The sequence below is a fragment of the Theropithecus gelada genome, chromosome 9 (genome assembly GCF_003255815.1).
Source record: "Theropithecus gelada isolate Dixy chromosome 9, Tgel_1.0, whole genome shotgun sequence".
In the NCBI taxonomy this organism is placed as follows: Eukaryota; Metazoa; Chordata; class Mammalia; order Primates; family Cercopithecidae; genus Theropithecus; species Theropithecus gelada.
Genome location: NC_037677.1, coordinates 84,209,242 through 84,226,110, shown reverse-complemented (window position 1 = coordinate 84,226,110; position 16,869 = coordinate 84,209,242). Strand labels below are relative to the sequence as shown.

Here is a 16,869-nt window from a genome sequence, read left to right as displayed (position 1 = left end):
GTGCACTGTCAATTAGCAGTGATATTTTGAAATGAACCTTTTTTTGAGCAGTCGGTCTCAATAGTGGGCTTAAAATATTCAGTAAACCACGCTATAAACAGATGTGCTATCATCCAGGCTTTGTTTTTCCATTTATACAGCACAGGAAGAGTAAATTCAGCATAATCCTTAAGGATCCTAGAATTTTCAGAATGGCCAATGAGCACTGGCTTCAACTTAAAGTCACCAGCTATACTAGCTCCTAACAGGAGAGTTAGCCTGTCCTTTGAAGCTTCGAAGCCAGGCATTGACTTCTCTTCTCTAGCTCCGAAAATCCTAGGTGGCATCTTCTTCCAATAGAAGGCTGTTTCTTCTACATTGAAAATCTGTTGTTAGTGTAGCCACCTTCATCAGTGATCTTAGCTAGATCTTCTGGGTAACCTGCTGCAGCTCCTACATCAGCACTTGCTGCTTCACCTTGTACTTTTACGTTATGGAGATGGATTTTTTCCTTAAACTCCTTGAACCAACCTCTGCTAGCATCCAACTTTTCTTCTGCAGCTTCCTCACCTCTCTCAACCTTCATAGAACTGAAGAGAGTTAGGGCTTTGCTCTGAATTAGGTGTTTTGGCTTAAGGGAATGTTGTAGCTAGTTGGACAAGACCACTCAAACCTTCTCCATATCTGTTAAGGAAACCAAAATACTTTACCTCAAAATATATTTCCTTGACATAGTTTAAGATGGCTATTCAGAAGGGCTGGAAAATACAAAAATAGCTAAAAATCTGCCTTTTGTGGGGGACATTTGCATTTGAAGAGAAAATCTACATTGATACAGCCAGGCTCTCTCTAAGGGCCTTCCCTTGCTGGGTCTAGGAAACATTAACTGAGACTCTGACACATTTAAAGGTCTGAAAGAAACATTTACCTTTAAAATTTCATGTCATCTATATAACACGACCATCTTTGCTACCTAGGCCTTCTCTCCCTCCCATAACCTCTCTTACCAGCATAACCTAATTTACTGCCATAACCTGGTTTTGGCCATCCTCTGAGCCCTCATTTTTTCTATAATCTCAGGATGGTATACAAGCTTCTCTACCCCATCAGGGGTAAGGAGTAATCACTCTGCGATTTTCCCCCTGTGTGCACTAATAAATCTGGATGCCTTTTCTTATTAACCTGCCTTTTGTCGGTTGCCTTTTCAGCAAAACTTCAGGGGGCGAAGAGGAAGTTTTCCCGTGACCCCTACATTGGCAATAAGGTTGCTTTGTTTCCTTATCATTTGCTTGCTCACTGTGTGTAATTTTCTCCAATAACTTTTCCTTTGCATTTACCACTTGGCTAACTGGCCCAGGAGGCCTATTTCAAATTTCTTTCTTTCTTTTTTTTTTTTTTTGAGATGGCGTATCACTTTTGTTGCCAGGCTGGAGTGCAATGGCGCTCTCTCGGCCCACGGCAACCTCCGCCTCCTGAGTTCAAGCGATTCGCCTGCCTCAAGCTCCCGAGTAGCTGGGATTACATGCATGCACCACCATGCCCAGCTAATTTTGTATTTTTAGTAGAGACGGGGTTTCTCCATGTTGGTCAGGCTGGTCTCGAACTCCCGACTTCAGGTGATCTGCCAGCCTTGGCCTCCCAAAGTGCTGGGATTACAAGTGTGAGCCACCATGCCTGAGCCCTATTTCAACTTTCTATGTGCCTTCCTCACTAAGCTCAATCATTTCCAGGTTTGACTTAAAGTGAGAGATGTGTGAGTCTTCCTTTCACTCGAACACTTAGAGGCCACTGCAGGGTTATTAATTGGCCTAATTCAAATACTGATGGATCTCAGGGAATAGGGAGTCCCAAGGAGAGGGAGAGAGATGGGGGAATGGCCAGTGAGTGGAGAAGGCAGAACACACACAACATTTATCAATTAAGTTTGCCATCATATGGGTGCAATTTGTGGTGCCCCAAAACAATTACAATAGTAATATCAAAGATCACTAATCGTAGATCACCAGAACAGGTCATAACGATAATGAAGAAATCTAAAATATCATAAGAATCATCAAAATGTGACACAGAGGCACAAAATGAGCACATGCTGCTGGGAAGATGGCACTCACAGACTCAGAGCAGGTTTGACACAAACCTTCAATTTGTTAAAAAAAAAAAAAAAAGAAAAGAAAAGAAAGAAAGAAAGAAAAGCAAAATCTGTGAAGCACGATAAAGTGAAGCGTAGTAAAACGAGCTATGCCTGTAATCACTTAAGAAACTCTTCAGGTTTTTTTAGTGCTAGTCCTATGTATGTGAATATCAGACCCAAAAGGTAGAAATATCTGAGCTGACATAACCATAACCAAATGACTGCTACTCTTTCAGTCACTGAGTAAAGATAAAATCCCAAACCTATATGATTGTGACAGAGCAAGACTCCATCTCAAAAAACAATAATAATTTTTTTAAAATAAATAAATAAATGAAAAAGCTGCTTTGCTTGCCGTTGACTTTTGTGTTCAGATAGAGAAGGCCTTCAGAGGCCACAAACAGGGACCTTAAAAAGGCCTTTCCTATTTTGGAACATTTTGTAACAAAAACGAAGGCCAAAAGAAGCCCTATCTTTTGACAGGGCCATGAGGCTGGAAGAGATCTTACAGTTATTTTGAGTCTGGCCTCTCTTTTTTTTTTTTTTTTTTTGAGACCACGTCTTGCTCGCTCTGTCACCCAGGCTAGAGTGCAGTGGCAGCTCGGCTCACTGCAACCTCTGTCTCCTGGGCTCAAGCAATTCTTGTGCCTCAGCCTCCCAAGTAGCTGGGATTACAGGCACCTGCCACCATGTCCAGCTAATTTCTGTGTTTTTAGTAGAGAAAGGGTATCACCATGTTGGCCAGACTGGTCTCGAACTCCCAACCTCAGGTGATGTGCTGGCCTCAGCCTCCCAAAGTACCAGGATTACAGGCATGAGCCACCGCGCCCAGCCTGGCCTCTCCTTTTATAAATAAAGAAACTGAGGCCCAGAGGGAGGGCATGCCTTGTCTAATCCCAGGCTTTTTAGAGTCTCCTGGGTCTGACAGTGCTCTCTCTTCCTGTGAACATGCTGAAAGGGACATGCTGGGAGGAGATTTGAGAAGTCAAATTAGTAGTATATGACTTTTTTCATTTCCACCCTACTGCTCTTATCTTGGATGAGGGATGGTTTTAGCATTCAATTTCACTTATTTTTCTTTGTGGGAAATGAACCACAGCCAGCAACTTCATAAAACCCCACACCACCCCATCGCCAACAGTAATTAGAAGCTGTGAAGGAATCTGAGGAGTTAGTGTACTTTGCCTTTAGGCATGATAGACCCTACCTGATCCTATCAGATGAACACATTTTTTTCAATCTTAAAAATATCCACGGACCGGGAGCAGTGGCTCACGCCTGTAATCCCAGCACTTTGGGAGGCTGAGGCGGGTGGATCACGAGGTCGGGAGATCTAGACCATCCTGGCTAACACGGTGAAACCCCGTCTCTACTAAAAATACAAAAAATTAGCTGGGCGTGGTGGCGGGCACCTGTAGTCCCAGCTACTCGGGAAGCTGAGGCAGGAGAATGGCATAACCCAGAAGGAGGAGCTTGCAGTGAGCCGAGATCGCGCCACCGCACTCCAGCCTGGGCGACAGAGCGAGACTCCGTCTCAAAAAATAAATAAATAAATAAAATAAATTTTTAAAAATCCAGTGACAAAAATGTGTATCTTTCCTCTGGAAACTCTGCCACTATCTGTGCTGATTTGTGTTTACTGAGAGAATATCACTGACCCCCTCACTAGCCACAGAGCATGAACTCTGAGTTCTTGTTCCAGTGTTTGGTTGGGCCCATTCTTTATGAAGATATTTATTTTCCTTGTGCATTTTCAAGATGGACAGGGCTGCAAGCTCTAGTTATGGCTTTGTGCATAGCTACAGCTATGATTTTGTTCCTCTACTCATGTTGTCAGACTAAATTACTTACCTGGTTCCATTTAGCTGAGGATGCCAGCCACTGCAGAATCTGAGGACTCAAGAGATCATTGAGACCAGACCTCAAACAGAAAGACATTTCTTTGCACCTTTCTAAAAACATCTCCCAAGGCAAAGCCTGCAAACCCTACCTTAGAAGTACATTCTTCCACCTAATCCCAGTTTTTCTACGTCCTTTGCAAAGGAATTAAAGAGTTATTTTTCTTCTCAGTTGAAATAGATCAAGAAAGCCCTTCCAAAGGTTTTGTGACTTACTTTGATATGGGGGTGTTTTGTACATGTTGTCCCCCAAACACGGGAACAGCGCTCCTCTTTTCTGTGTTCATAGAATTCAGCATCTCGTAAGATAGCTACCCTCTGCCCACCATGTGCCAGGACAAACTTGCTGCAACCTTCCAGCCGTGTCTTATCCTCTGCAGAGACGGGCAGTACAATGGGGATGCTCATGTTGATCACGCCATCTGTGGAAAGAGCCATGTGATGCATGAAAACTAGACACAAGGTGCATCTTCCGTGAAGCATGACTCAAATGTGCACAATGCCCCTTCCAAACATTTCCTTCAAGAAGCATTAAGACCCACATCCAAGTAGTTGTGTTAGCTGCACCAGTTTCTCTAGATTCCATGATGACAAGTCCTTGAAGGGCTTCCCAAAGCAAATGGAGCATATGTGAAAAGTGGGTTGAGTTTCAAATCATGGAGGTGGCCTCCATAAACTGATCTAACTTTGGACACACCTCTTTGTGGGTTCCCTTTTCAAATCTAAGTCCTGACCTCAATGCAGTAAGGAGTTTAAAGTTTTCCAAAACCCAATTAAATAAAATTAAGCTAGCAAAACAAACCAAAACAAAACTCTCTAGTCTTTCTTGGAAAAGAACCTCATAAGAACGTCAAGCAAGTCTTTTATTTCATTATCTGTTTAGGCTCTATCTGCATACCAACACACTGAATTGAAAAGACAGAAAAAAAATCAGATAATTGATATTAATCTATGGGAATGAGTATGCATTTTTTGTATAATAAGTTACTTATGACAGTTGTATGTTTCTCTTTTTTAATATTAATCAACTACAATCTGGGTAATATCTCATTCACCTTTTTCTTTAATTTTTAACTTTCATGGGTACATAGTGTATATGTTTATGGGGTGCATAAGATATTTTGATACAGGAATACAATGCATAATAATCACATCAGGGTAAATGAGGTACCCATCACCTCAAGCATTTATCCTTTGTGTTACAAAAATCCAATTATCCTCTTAGTTATTTTTAAATGTACAGCTAATTTTTTTAAATTTTTATTTCTTAGAGTCTTGCTCTGCCACCTGGCTGGAGTTCAGTGGCACAATCTTGGCTCACTGCAACCTCTGCCTCCTGGGTTCAAGCTATTCTCCTGCCTCAGCCTCTCGAGTAGCTGGGACTACAAGCATGTGCCACCACTCCCAGCTAATTTTTGTATTTTAGTAGAGATGGGGTTTCACCATGTTGGCCAGGATGGTCTCGATCTCTTGACCTCATGATCCACCCACCTCGGCCTCCCAAAGTGCTGGGATTACAGGTGTGAGCCACCACGCCCAGCAGTTAAATTATTATTCACTATAGTCATCCTGTTGTGCTATCAAATACTAGATCTTATTCATTCTGTTTTCTGTACCCATCTCATGCACTTGTAAAAATGTATTTTCAGCCAGGTGCAGTGGCTTACACCTATAATCCCAACATTTTGGGAGGCCAAGATGGGAGGATGGCTTCAGGCCAACAGTTTGTGACCAGCCTGGGTAACATGGCAAGACCTCATCTCTACCAAAAAGTGTGTGTGTGTGTGTGTGTGTGTATACATATATATGTGTATACACATGTTTTTTAAAATTAGCTGGACATGCTGGCATGCACCTGTAGTCCCAGCTACTCAGGAGGCTGAGGCAAGAGGTTCACTTGAGCCCAGGAGTATGAGGCTGCAGTGAGCCCTGATCACTCCACTGTACTCCAGCCTGGGTGACAGAGCAAGACCTTGTCTCAAAAAAACAAAACAAACCCACTAATCTATGGTATCCCAAACAAGCAGTCGTCCTGATGTTATTCATGGTGGCTTTGGAATAAAATCACCTTTTTCTCCCCCTCCTGTTCCCTCTTTCCTAAATATTTTTGAAGAGACTGGTAATCTCACTTATCTGGGAATCACAGGTCTTGCTAGCGCAACCACAGTTGAGAATCATCTGTCCAGAAACACAGAGGAGTGAAAAATGACATCAAGTCATTAACGCACATGCGCTTTCTCTGGCCTTTAAGCCCCTCTCACCATTATGCTGAGTCTCTTGCTTTAAGAGGAATTTAAATAAACAGGGTGTTCTGATTTCTCAGTATACAGCACAGCAAATTAGAAGGCATCGAATGTGGTATTCAGAGAAGCTACATCTTCAGCAGCAAGAAATGTCAAATGACAGCTGGACCGCAAAGGAAGAGAAAGGAAAACTACTGAAAAAATACACACAGAAACTGTGATGGTTGATGTTATATATCAATTTAGCTAGGACACAGTACTCAGATATTTAGTCAAACATTATTCTAGATGTTTCAGTGGAGGTACTTTTTAGATGGGATTAACATTTAAATCAGTAGACTTTGAGTAGAGAGAGCACCCTCCAGAATGTGAGTGGGCCTCATCCAATCAGTCAAAGGCCTAATTAAAAAAAGACTTGGCCGGGCGCCGTGGCTCACGCCTGTAATCCCAGTACTTTGGGAGGCTGAGGCGGGCGGATCACAAGGTCAGGAGATTGAGACCACGGTGAATCCCCGTCTCTACTTAAAAAAATACAAAAAATTAGCCGGGCGCGGTGGCGGGCGCCTGTGGTCCCAGCTACTCAGGAGGCTGAGGCAGGAGAAAGGCGTGAACGCGGGAGGCGGAGCTTGCAGTGAGCCAAGATCGCCCCACTGCCCTCCAGCCTGGAGGACAGAGATTCCGTCTCCAAAAAAAAAAAAGACTCGTTTCCCCAGAAGAGGAGAGAATTACCAGCAGACAGCCTGTGGACTTGAACCGCAGGTCTTCTCAGGGTCTCCAGCCTCCCAGTTTTCGGACTTGCCAGATTCCACAATCACATGAACCAATTCCTTAAAATAAATCTCTTTCTGTGTGTGTGTGTGTGTGTGTGTGTAGAGAGAGAGACAGAAAAAGAGATTTATTATATACCTATATAATATGTAGATATCTATATATAACATATAGATATAGTTATCTATTCAGATATATATCAGAAATATATAATTCAGATATAATATCTATGTTATATATAGAGATGTATATGTAGAGAGAAAAGATTCTATAATAATTTATTAAAATAATGTACATATGTATAAATTAATATATGTACATGCATATATAAATTTATTTAAATATATTAAATATATTTTTATATCTATGTCTATATAGAGAGATGCATATCTATCTATAGATGGATAGGCAGATACACATCCTGTTGGTTCTGTTTCTCTGGAGAACCCTGACCATACAAGGTTCTAACACAGAAACTAAAATACAGAGTTATGGGAGTTCTTTAGCGTGCGAGCCAACAATCCCACAGGTCTCCCCATCTTCAGGACACCATTACATTAGTGCCCAGTTTAATAACTGGTAAAACTAATAATGACAGAGTCATTTTTAAAAGTTATTTTATATTGAACATATTCTCTTTTTTTGAGTGAATAATTTTTTTTTTTTTTTTTTTTAGTAAGACTATTTTGAAATGTTTCTAAATAAGATAGTTAATGTGTAGTTGGTTTTCAGTCTGTGGCTTAAAGGGATAAAATTCGGCTTTCTAAAAACATCTCATTTCTCAATGATTCTAGATAATGTAAAAAAATGTAGAAAACAGTGTTCCTCCTACAATGATGCCCTCACAAATATGCTAGTCTCTCAATTATACTCACAGGTAAGAAAATGAGGGCTCATGGTTAAGCGTATAACACAAAATAAAATTAGGGACAATTTTGTGAGAGTTCTCAAGTTCAAGATTCAGAAGAGAATGAAAGGAAGGTGAATAAAGAAAACTTTTTAACTCTGGAGAAAACAAATGCAGTTATCTATGGACTTGAGGGAATGTGCCCTAGATTAATGAAGCCATTTAAACCTAACTTTTCAATGCAACATTTAGAAGGCCTCTGACAGAGTTAGAGTTCTATTCCTTCGGGGCATAAGATTCCCCCTGGTAGCTATGAAACTAAACTTTCCAGGCATATCACTTTGCACCTTCTAAACACTTTCCAAAGGTTACTAGAACCTAAAGAATGTCACCGGAAATAGACAGCAACTGCTGGCAATAAAAAAATCCGGTCTATCATAAAATCCTGCAATATACTTTCAGACCTTTCATAATACCATGTGCAGAAAGTAATGGTTTGTCATTCAAATAACTCTTTGTTTCAATGTTCTTGGGCATTTACAGCAGCTAAGTCCTTTGCAGAGAACACTAAATTCAAAGTCAGCAGTTCTCCCTTTTACTATGTGTGTCTTTCAACTTTTCTAAACTCAGTTTCCTCACTGGAAAAATGGGCTAATAAATGACATCTATCTCCGTGGGTTGCTGCAGGGGGCAAACTATAAAGCACTATGTTAATGGAGGTTGCTGATGGAAGATAATGAAATCCACCGCATAGACTAGTTGAGGAAAAGGAAGAGAGGCTAACAAAGAATAACGCCTTCAGAAATGCTGTTGTTCTCACCAGAAATCATGCTTTCTGTGGATTGCTTACTGACGACATTGCTGAAAGAAAGACCATGACATTTGCCTCTGCTGATAAAGAATGACTTGGCTGCCGGGCGCGGTGGCTCAAGCCTGTAATCCCAGCACTTTGGGGGGCCGAGGCGGGTGGATCACGAGGTCAGGAGATCGAGACTATCCTGGCTAACACGGTGAAACCCCGTCTGTACTAAACAAATACAAAAAACGAGGCGGGAGCCTGTAGTCCCAGCTACTCCGGAGGCTGAGGCAGCGTAAACCCGGGAGGCGGAGCTTGCGGTGAGCTGAGATCCGGCCACTGCACTCCAGCAGCCCGGGCAACAGAGCGAGACTCCGTCTCAGAAAAAAAAAAAAAAAAAAAAAAAAAAAGAATGACTTGGCCGAAATAAAGCAAAATGCAAAGCAAAGCATGGAGCAGGTTGCTGAAAGAACCTAGCGCTGCCTGCAACACGTCTGTAACGTTGCCTTTTCCATCAAGTATTCTGCCTTGAAACCCAAGGGATGTTTCACTGTTGCAGCCACCTCCTCTTGTCCACTAGATTCCTGACCAATGTAGCCTCTAATCTACCTTCATCTAAAATGACTAAATAACACTCCTTGGCAGGTTGTCTCAATAAGGAAGCGAATCCGTGGGATGTTTATGAAAGGAGTTCTGCCAAGTGATAATGCCAACTGGTCTTACAAGCCTGTAGCTACAACACTACAGGTGTATACACAGATTTACCGTAGTTTCCCTATCATCTTTATCAACCTTTCTAATACATAAACATATCCAACTATTTCTAAGACGTAATACCTGAACTGTGCTGAAACATCACCCATGGCTTTCAACCTTGACGTAAGCTTTCAGCCTTTTCCTTCATGTGCTTCATTTGGCTCTGGTGGGAACTGCCTTGATTATTTTATTGTGGTATATCTTATTTTGAAAAAGAATATTGTGGTTCTTTAGCCACAGTAAGTCCAAGAGATAGCTTATTGTTCAATGGAATGATTTTTCTTTTGCTTTCAATAATTTTCCAGCCTTCTGTGTTAGCCTTATAGATCTGCTTCATGGTTGTTTGGGACTGTTTCTATGCAAAACCTAAATTACTCCTTATTGCTTAACCGGGCTTTTTAAAGGAAAAACAACAATGATGAAAGCAATATCAAAGACAGATGACATAGTCAGAATTTTACCTTTTCATTTTTGTACAATGCAGAAGTTTACAGTCACAGCAAATGTATATTTACTCCCAGTTCCATAACAAGCAATCATAATGGCTTGAAATTAAGTACATGCATAATTGTACATTGCAAACAAATGAAGTACAATCATACACAATCCAACCAGGTACATTTAGTTTACAATGATTTATTCTTCATCAACTTAAAATCTTTTATAAACACCGTGGAAAAAAAATTTCCAGATTTTTGAAACTAAATGAGGACCAATTGGTCCTCATTTGGTCATTGGAAGAGGATCATAAATATAAAAGACTCAGGAACAAAATGTGCAATGATAATTTAGAAACAAGTTTACTTTTGTCAGCCAAATGCTACATTATATACAATAGCTACATCTGGTCAAGAAATTTCCTGTTGTTTGGACTCCAATCAAAAGAAAAATACAGTGTTATTCCACTATAACTGGTTGGATCATGAACTAATAGTGATTCCAACTGGTTAATGTAGATTTTCTTTTAGTTATGTTCTTAACCATTTCCAGTTAATGTAACATATCTAATTATAATAATTTAGCTACTTGGAAAAGTTAAAGTACATACCAGGAAGGGCCATGCCTAGGGAAATATAAACACAGTTAAGAAACATTTTCAGCTGTCCACCAAAAGAATCTTACAGCAACAATGTCAAAGAGCAAATTCCTGTTATGACACTTCACATATACAACATATAAATATACTAGCTTCGTCATGCTATTTTAAAAAATAGAGAGTATATAACAAGAAAAAGCTGGTGAAATCAGAACTTGCATGGAATGTCCAATACAATCCAAAAGCATTGCTCAGATGTTTATCTGGTTTTCTAATTTTTTATTTATTTATTTTTCCTTCCACTGGGAAGAGATATCTGCTTTAAAATAATTATAACATATGTTAATATCCCCTCCAGCTTCACCAAGAAGTTTTCTCTTGCAAACATGTGATCTTATAACTACTGTTGAATAGTTTCCAAACTACGCTTCGGGAGCAAGTATAGAAGCAAACTGCCCTAGAACATCCTAGAATCTCACATGGTTAGAGGACCTGAAAATATGCCCAGTATAACAAGCACCAATGTTAGATCCAGGACAACCTGGATTTAAGTCTAGGCTTCAAATAAGTTATTTAACCTTTCTAATACATATTTTCTCAAGTGGACAAAATATCTTCACAGTGGTATTATCCTGATTAAATGTAATAATCTATGTCAAACTCCAGTGTCAGAACACAATTGGTGCTCAATAAGTGCTGGTGATATATGCAGAGTGCTCTCACACCATGCCTTGGAAAGTCAGAGCTGCGGAAGAATAGCCATTAAATGATGGAGTCTCACAAGGCCCCTGTCTTGATCCTACTTGGATGCCATCAGTCAACGCAAGCTTGAGGTTCCATTTTTAAATTTAGATGTGACATTTATGACCAAAGGGTCTGTGACAACCCTGAAACTATACTTCCAGTGAGAAATAAAGTGATATGATACACTGATATAAACGTAGATTCTTGAGTAATATATGGAGTGACTCATACTATACAATTATCATAAACTCTAACAAGTGATTTGGTTTTTGTTTTGGGTTTTTTTTTTTTTTTTTTTTGGCTTTTGGACTGAGTAGACAGAACTATTTTATTTTTAAATTTATTTTTAATTTTAGGTTTATATTTCTCAAAAATATAGACCTTTGAGAAAATTAAAACCAACAAAATATTTTTAGGAGACATGGTCAGAATAAAAACACTGTTGCTTACAGATTGTAGGGCAATCAAGAAATTTGCAACTGTTGAAGGAACACAAAAGTGGGCACATGTCTGTGGCTATAGAGATCATTTCAAATTTTCAATGGCAGTGACTCAAACCTTCATGAATTGTTTACAATGAAATGATATCTATATGAATGATATCTTGCCCAACGTTCTGACATATAAATAAATCACTTTTTAGTATTTAACTGTCTGCTCAGTACAAACGCCATGAGGCGAGGCACTGTCAGGAGCCTCTGTTGCTGTGTTTTAACCGGCTTCCTCCTGATACCCTCCAGGCTGCTCTCCAGGTGAGAGGGAGCCCAAGCCCCTACTCCCTTCTACTGGGGCAGTGGGGTAGTTCCATTTTGTTGTATATATTGCCTCTGATTTTTGAAATGAAATAAATAATTCTCTGGTTTAAAAAAGAACGTTTTGGCCATGCACAGTGGCTCATGGTTCTAATCCTAGCACTTTAGGAGGCTGAGGTGGGTGGATCACTTGAGGTCAGGAGTTCAAGACCAGCCTGGCCAATATGGTGAAACCCCATCTCTACTAAAAATACAATAATTACCTGGGCTTGGTGGTGAGTGCCTGTAATCCCAGCTACTTGGTAGGCTGAGGCAGAAGAATTGCTTGAACCCAGGAGGCGGACGTTGCAGTAAGCAGAGATCGCACCACTGCACTCCAGCCTGGGCAACAGAGCGAGACTCTGTCTCAAAAAATAAAATAAAATGAGAAAAATAAAATAAAAAAGAAAGTTTCACAACCACTGATGGGGGGCGGGAAGGACCTACTGGACTAGGTCTCAGAAAATGACTTTACTATGCTTCTCAGAAAGCTCACCTGCCTTCATTACCATTCTATCTCCAGCCACTAGACAAAGCCTGGCACATGGGAGCACTCAGTGAATATCTGTTGGCTAGCTGATGAACATCGTTATCTGTGCTACTTCCACACTGACATGACTAGGGATAAAGTCACTTAGTCTCTTCAAGACTCCAAGTGCTTTTATTTATGAATTTATTTTTAGAGACAAAGTTTCCCTATGTTGTCCAGGTGGGACTCTAGCTCCTGAGCTCAAGTGATCCTCCTGCCTTAGGCTCTGAGCAGCTGGGACTACAGTCATGAACCACCATGCCTGACAATCTTTTAACTGTATGCAGAGTGGTTTGTTCATAATAGCTAACATGTTTGAAATACTGACTATTGAATCAGGGATTCTTTTAAACTTTCAACATCCAATGAGGTAGGTACAGTTATTAACATCCCCATTATACAGATGAAGGAACAAAGCCCAGAGAGTTTAAGTAATTTGGCCCAGGTTCATAGCTAATTACTGTGATACAAACCTAGACAGTTTGACTTCACAGCTCACACTCTCATCCACTGTGATATTTGGCCTCTACTTAGGCCCAAACTAAGTTAACATACAGCAAATGGTAGGGGTGGGCAGCACATCATATCCGTGATTATCTGTTTTTATTAATCAATTTACACAGGCATTTAGGATGCTTCCGTGGGCTGTGCAGAGCTCTGAATCCTGATCATAACTGGGGTTGCATAAGTATGTCCAGTGGACTCTGTTTGCAGAGGTAGATGGTAGAACCAGCAGATAATTCCCACAGGGAAAAGAAAAGTCTTACAGAAAGTTTCAGAAACAGGCCCTGCAGGTTGGAAGGGGAAAGGATATGGAAATAGCACTACATCTGGTCTTGAACCCTCCTGACAGAGCCACACTGGAGCCACATGAGGATAAAGGGATCCATACGGCTTACAAGAGTTGCCCCACTGAATTCTCTAATACTGTGGAACTAAAGCAACCTCCTCGACAGTCTTCAATTGAGGTTAATACAGAGGAAAGAAACATTTTTCCCACTTGAAGAACAGTCCATAAACTACGAGAGCCCTACTGGTACCAAAACTTTGGTGGCTGGAGTGACCCAGCAGGATCTGCACTTCTGGGTACAGACAGACCCACAGACCCACACAGCAAGTGGCACATGGCTGGGGCCCTGACTCAGGAACACAGGAAACACCCCTTGGGGACTTCCAAAAACACATGGGTAAGCTTTGGAAAGAACTGGGTTTTCTGCATGAGCAGATAGGGGCTTGGAACCAGTAGGCTTCAAGTATTAATGGGAAGGGAACCTCATTCATATCCCCTGGCTGGTAGGTTTATGGGGACAGACATCTGGATTACATGGAGAGCGGGAGCAATAATAAGTGCTTCATCCACTTTACGGTAGTGAGCATCAAATAAGAAATAGAAAATCAATGGGTTGGCAGGGTATGGCGGCTCACACCTGTAATCTCAGCACTTTGGGAGGCTGAGGCGGGCAGATCATCTGAGGTCAAGGAGTTCAAGACCAGCCTGGCCAACATGGTGAAACCCTGTCTCTACCAAAACCACAAAAATTAGCCATGCATGGTGGCATGCACCTGTAGTCCCAGCTACTCAGGAGAATGGCTTGAACCCAGGAGGCAGAAGTTGCAGTGAGCCGAGATCATGCCACTGCACTCAGGCCTGGGTGACAGAGCAAGACTCTGTCTCAAAAAAAAAAAAAAGAAAAAGAAAAAGAAAAAAAAGAAAAAAGAAAATCAATGAGTTTTGCAAGTTGAAGAACCCCCATAAAATGAAATTGAGACAGTGTAAAAGGAAGGCTAGAGATTTTGCCTAAATAATCTAGATGGATTATCTGCATTAGCTGTTCTTCATCTTTTTGGATTACAGACTCTTTTAAGAATTTGTTGTCTATAGTAGCACTTTGCAAGGCCAAGGCAGGCGGATTACTTGAGGAAAGGAATTCAAGATCAACCTGGGCAACATTGTGTTACCTTTTCCCTGGGCAACATAGACCTTATCTCTACAAAACAAATTTAGAAATATGCCAGGCATGGTGGTGCATGCCTGTAATACCAGCTACCTAGGAAGCAGAGGTGGGAGGATTGCTTGAGTTCAGGAGTTCAAGGATTCAGTAAGCTATGATCATGCCACTGCACTCCAGCCTGGGTGATGGAGCAAGACCCTGTCTCTAAGAAATAAAAACATTAAAGGAAAAAACAGAATCTATCAAAAGCCATGAATCCTCAACCCAGGAAAATGTTCCTTCCTTCCCTTATCAAAACACAAACATTTTTGCCTCTAGGATTTTTTGTTAGCCCACCCTGAAGTCCTAGATCCTAGGCTAAGGACCCCTGATATCCATTCACACTGACCTCTACAACTACTTCCACCACCCTGGTATTTTTCTTTATGAAAGGAACGCTTGTCCAAGGTCAACAGCACCTTGTTGTTTGTAATGAGGCCCCCTCTTTCAATGTAGTTCACTTGTCTTGTCTTTTGGCTACAGCTCTGTTCACATGCTCAAAATCAACCTCTTGCTCATGGCTAGCTGCTAAGTTCGATGACCTTTACTTCAGGCAGCCAGTGTTCACCATGTGTCAAAATCAAGACATCAAGATAAAAGTTAGCCTTCCTTGTAGACCATCAGGCCTTATAGATTCTATTGGAAAGGACATCAGGAGAGCAGCCTGGTATGTAAGGAGCACTGGGCCAGGAGTCCTAAGATTCTGGACTCTGGTCTTGGGCCTTCACTTATGAATGTTATGAACTTGAGCAAATCACTGAATCTGAGGCCAGTTTCCTCATCTGTAAAGTGGGATAATAATTGCTAACTATTTTCTAGGGTTTTTGTGAGGATCAAATGAAATAATGCCCAAGAAAATGCTTTGAAAACAGAGACGTGGTATAGAGATATGGATTATTATTGTTGTTGTTAAAGCAAGCTAGAAGTAAACTAAGTGTCTTTGGGGAATATTATTTAATCTGAGAAGTGAGGGATTCAGGTTTTGGAGTGTTATCTGTCACAGCAAAAGAATAAGGCAAGAGGGTCCATGCTGATCAGTCTTTGAGTTCTGATTCTGAGTTCATGCCCCATTCCCCAGGCAAAGGCACAAACACAGGACATGAATATCTTTTCCAAAAACAAACGTCTTATTTGATTTTTCTTCCTAAAAGGCTTGGAGCCCGGCTCAGTATTACAAATTCAGTGTGACTCTACCCCTACTCCTTCCCCACTTAGCAGCCATTCCCCAAAGGTCTTGAAATAGATGAGTTTATTCGATAAGCTCAGGCAGTTCTAGGAAGGAAATGATCATAGAAGGGTCCGGAAGTCTTCTCAATAACACATGCTTTTGAGCTTGACCAAATCGCTTTTCTAAAAGCCATTCAGCTTGTGGCCAGAAAGCTGCCTTAATGCTCTTTTGTTAGAGTGTAGTGGATGAAACCATGTTAATATATTTCATGTGTGGGCATGAGCATTGATACTTCAGCATGCACCAAAGAAAGCAGTTGTTGCAATAATGCTTGACACGAGCAACCTGGAGGGTGGGGGGTGCCATGGAGGTCAGGAACATGTGATGACCTCATCTTGGCTGCCCCAGGACTGTCCCTAGCAGGTGGCAATGGTACTTCTGAGTGCTACCTTCTGAATATCAGCACCAACAAAGAGCAAGTAGAGGTGAAACAGACTTGTGTTTTTCTTGGCTTAAGAACCATTTTTCAGTTCCTTAGTTCTAAAGGAACAATCTTTGAGAACAACCAAAAAAAAAAAATCCTAAAAATGGAAGCTTAAACATAATAGAATGGAGCACACTGTAAATGATCCAAATAGTTTTGCAATAACATTTGCAAACCAAAGACTAACTTCCTGTTCCTGCAAAACTTCTGGGAAAGATTCTTTTTCTCCTTTAACAACAAAGATTAAGAAACAACAACAAAAACATACCATCTAGCAGGGTGTCAAAGTGCATAACTTGTAAGTACTCCTTCTCCCTCATGAAACCTTTGAGGGGAGTGGCCCAGCCTTCGCTCAAAACCTGGACCCACTGGAGATCCAGCTGCAAAACACAAAAAGCAGTTGAACATTTTCATAAGTTCTGTTTTCCAGGCATCTGGCCCCAGGAAAGTCCTTTCTTATTCAGTTAACAAGAGGATAAGGGCAGAATCTTCTATGTTTTAAGTGTTCCCAACTGTTATGCTAACCCATGATCTAAGGGCCAGAAAGATTTAAGTTCAGAAATTTACTATGAAATAGTGGTGAAAAGATTTCATATTGAGATATTGAGATGACTTATTTGAACATTTTTAGGCTGTATCTATTCCCAAAATATGCAACTGAGTTGAAAATTCATCGTTTATTCTTTCTTTCTTTTATCCACAAAAATC

At 40.9% G+C, this 16,869-nt stretch overlaps 1 protein-coding gene across 1 annotated transcript in view; it reads right to left on the bottom strand.

Moving 5' to 3' along the window:
* Positions 1-16,869, bottom strand: part of PAPSS2 (3'-phosphoadenosine 5'-phosphosulfate synthase 2) — an 87,677-nt gene that overhangs the window by 16,789 nt on the left and 54,019 nt on the right. The window contains exons 7-9 of the mRNA XM_025397084.1: positions 16,430-16,541; positions 10,467-10,481; positions 4,225-4,430 (exon numbers count right to left, since the gene is read on the bottom strand). Of these exons, the coding sequence (XP_025252869.1) occupies positions 4,225-4,430; positions 10,467-10,481; positions 16,430-16,541 (333 nt within the window). The remainder of the gene's footprint in view (positions 1-4,224; positions 4,431-10,466; positions 10,482-16,429; positions 16,542-16,869) is intronic.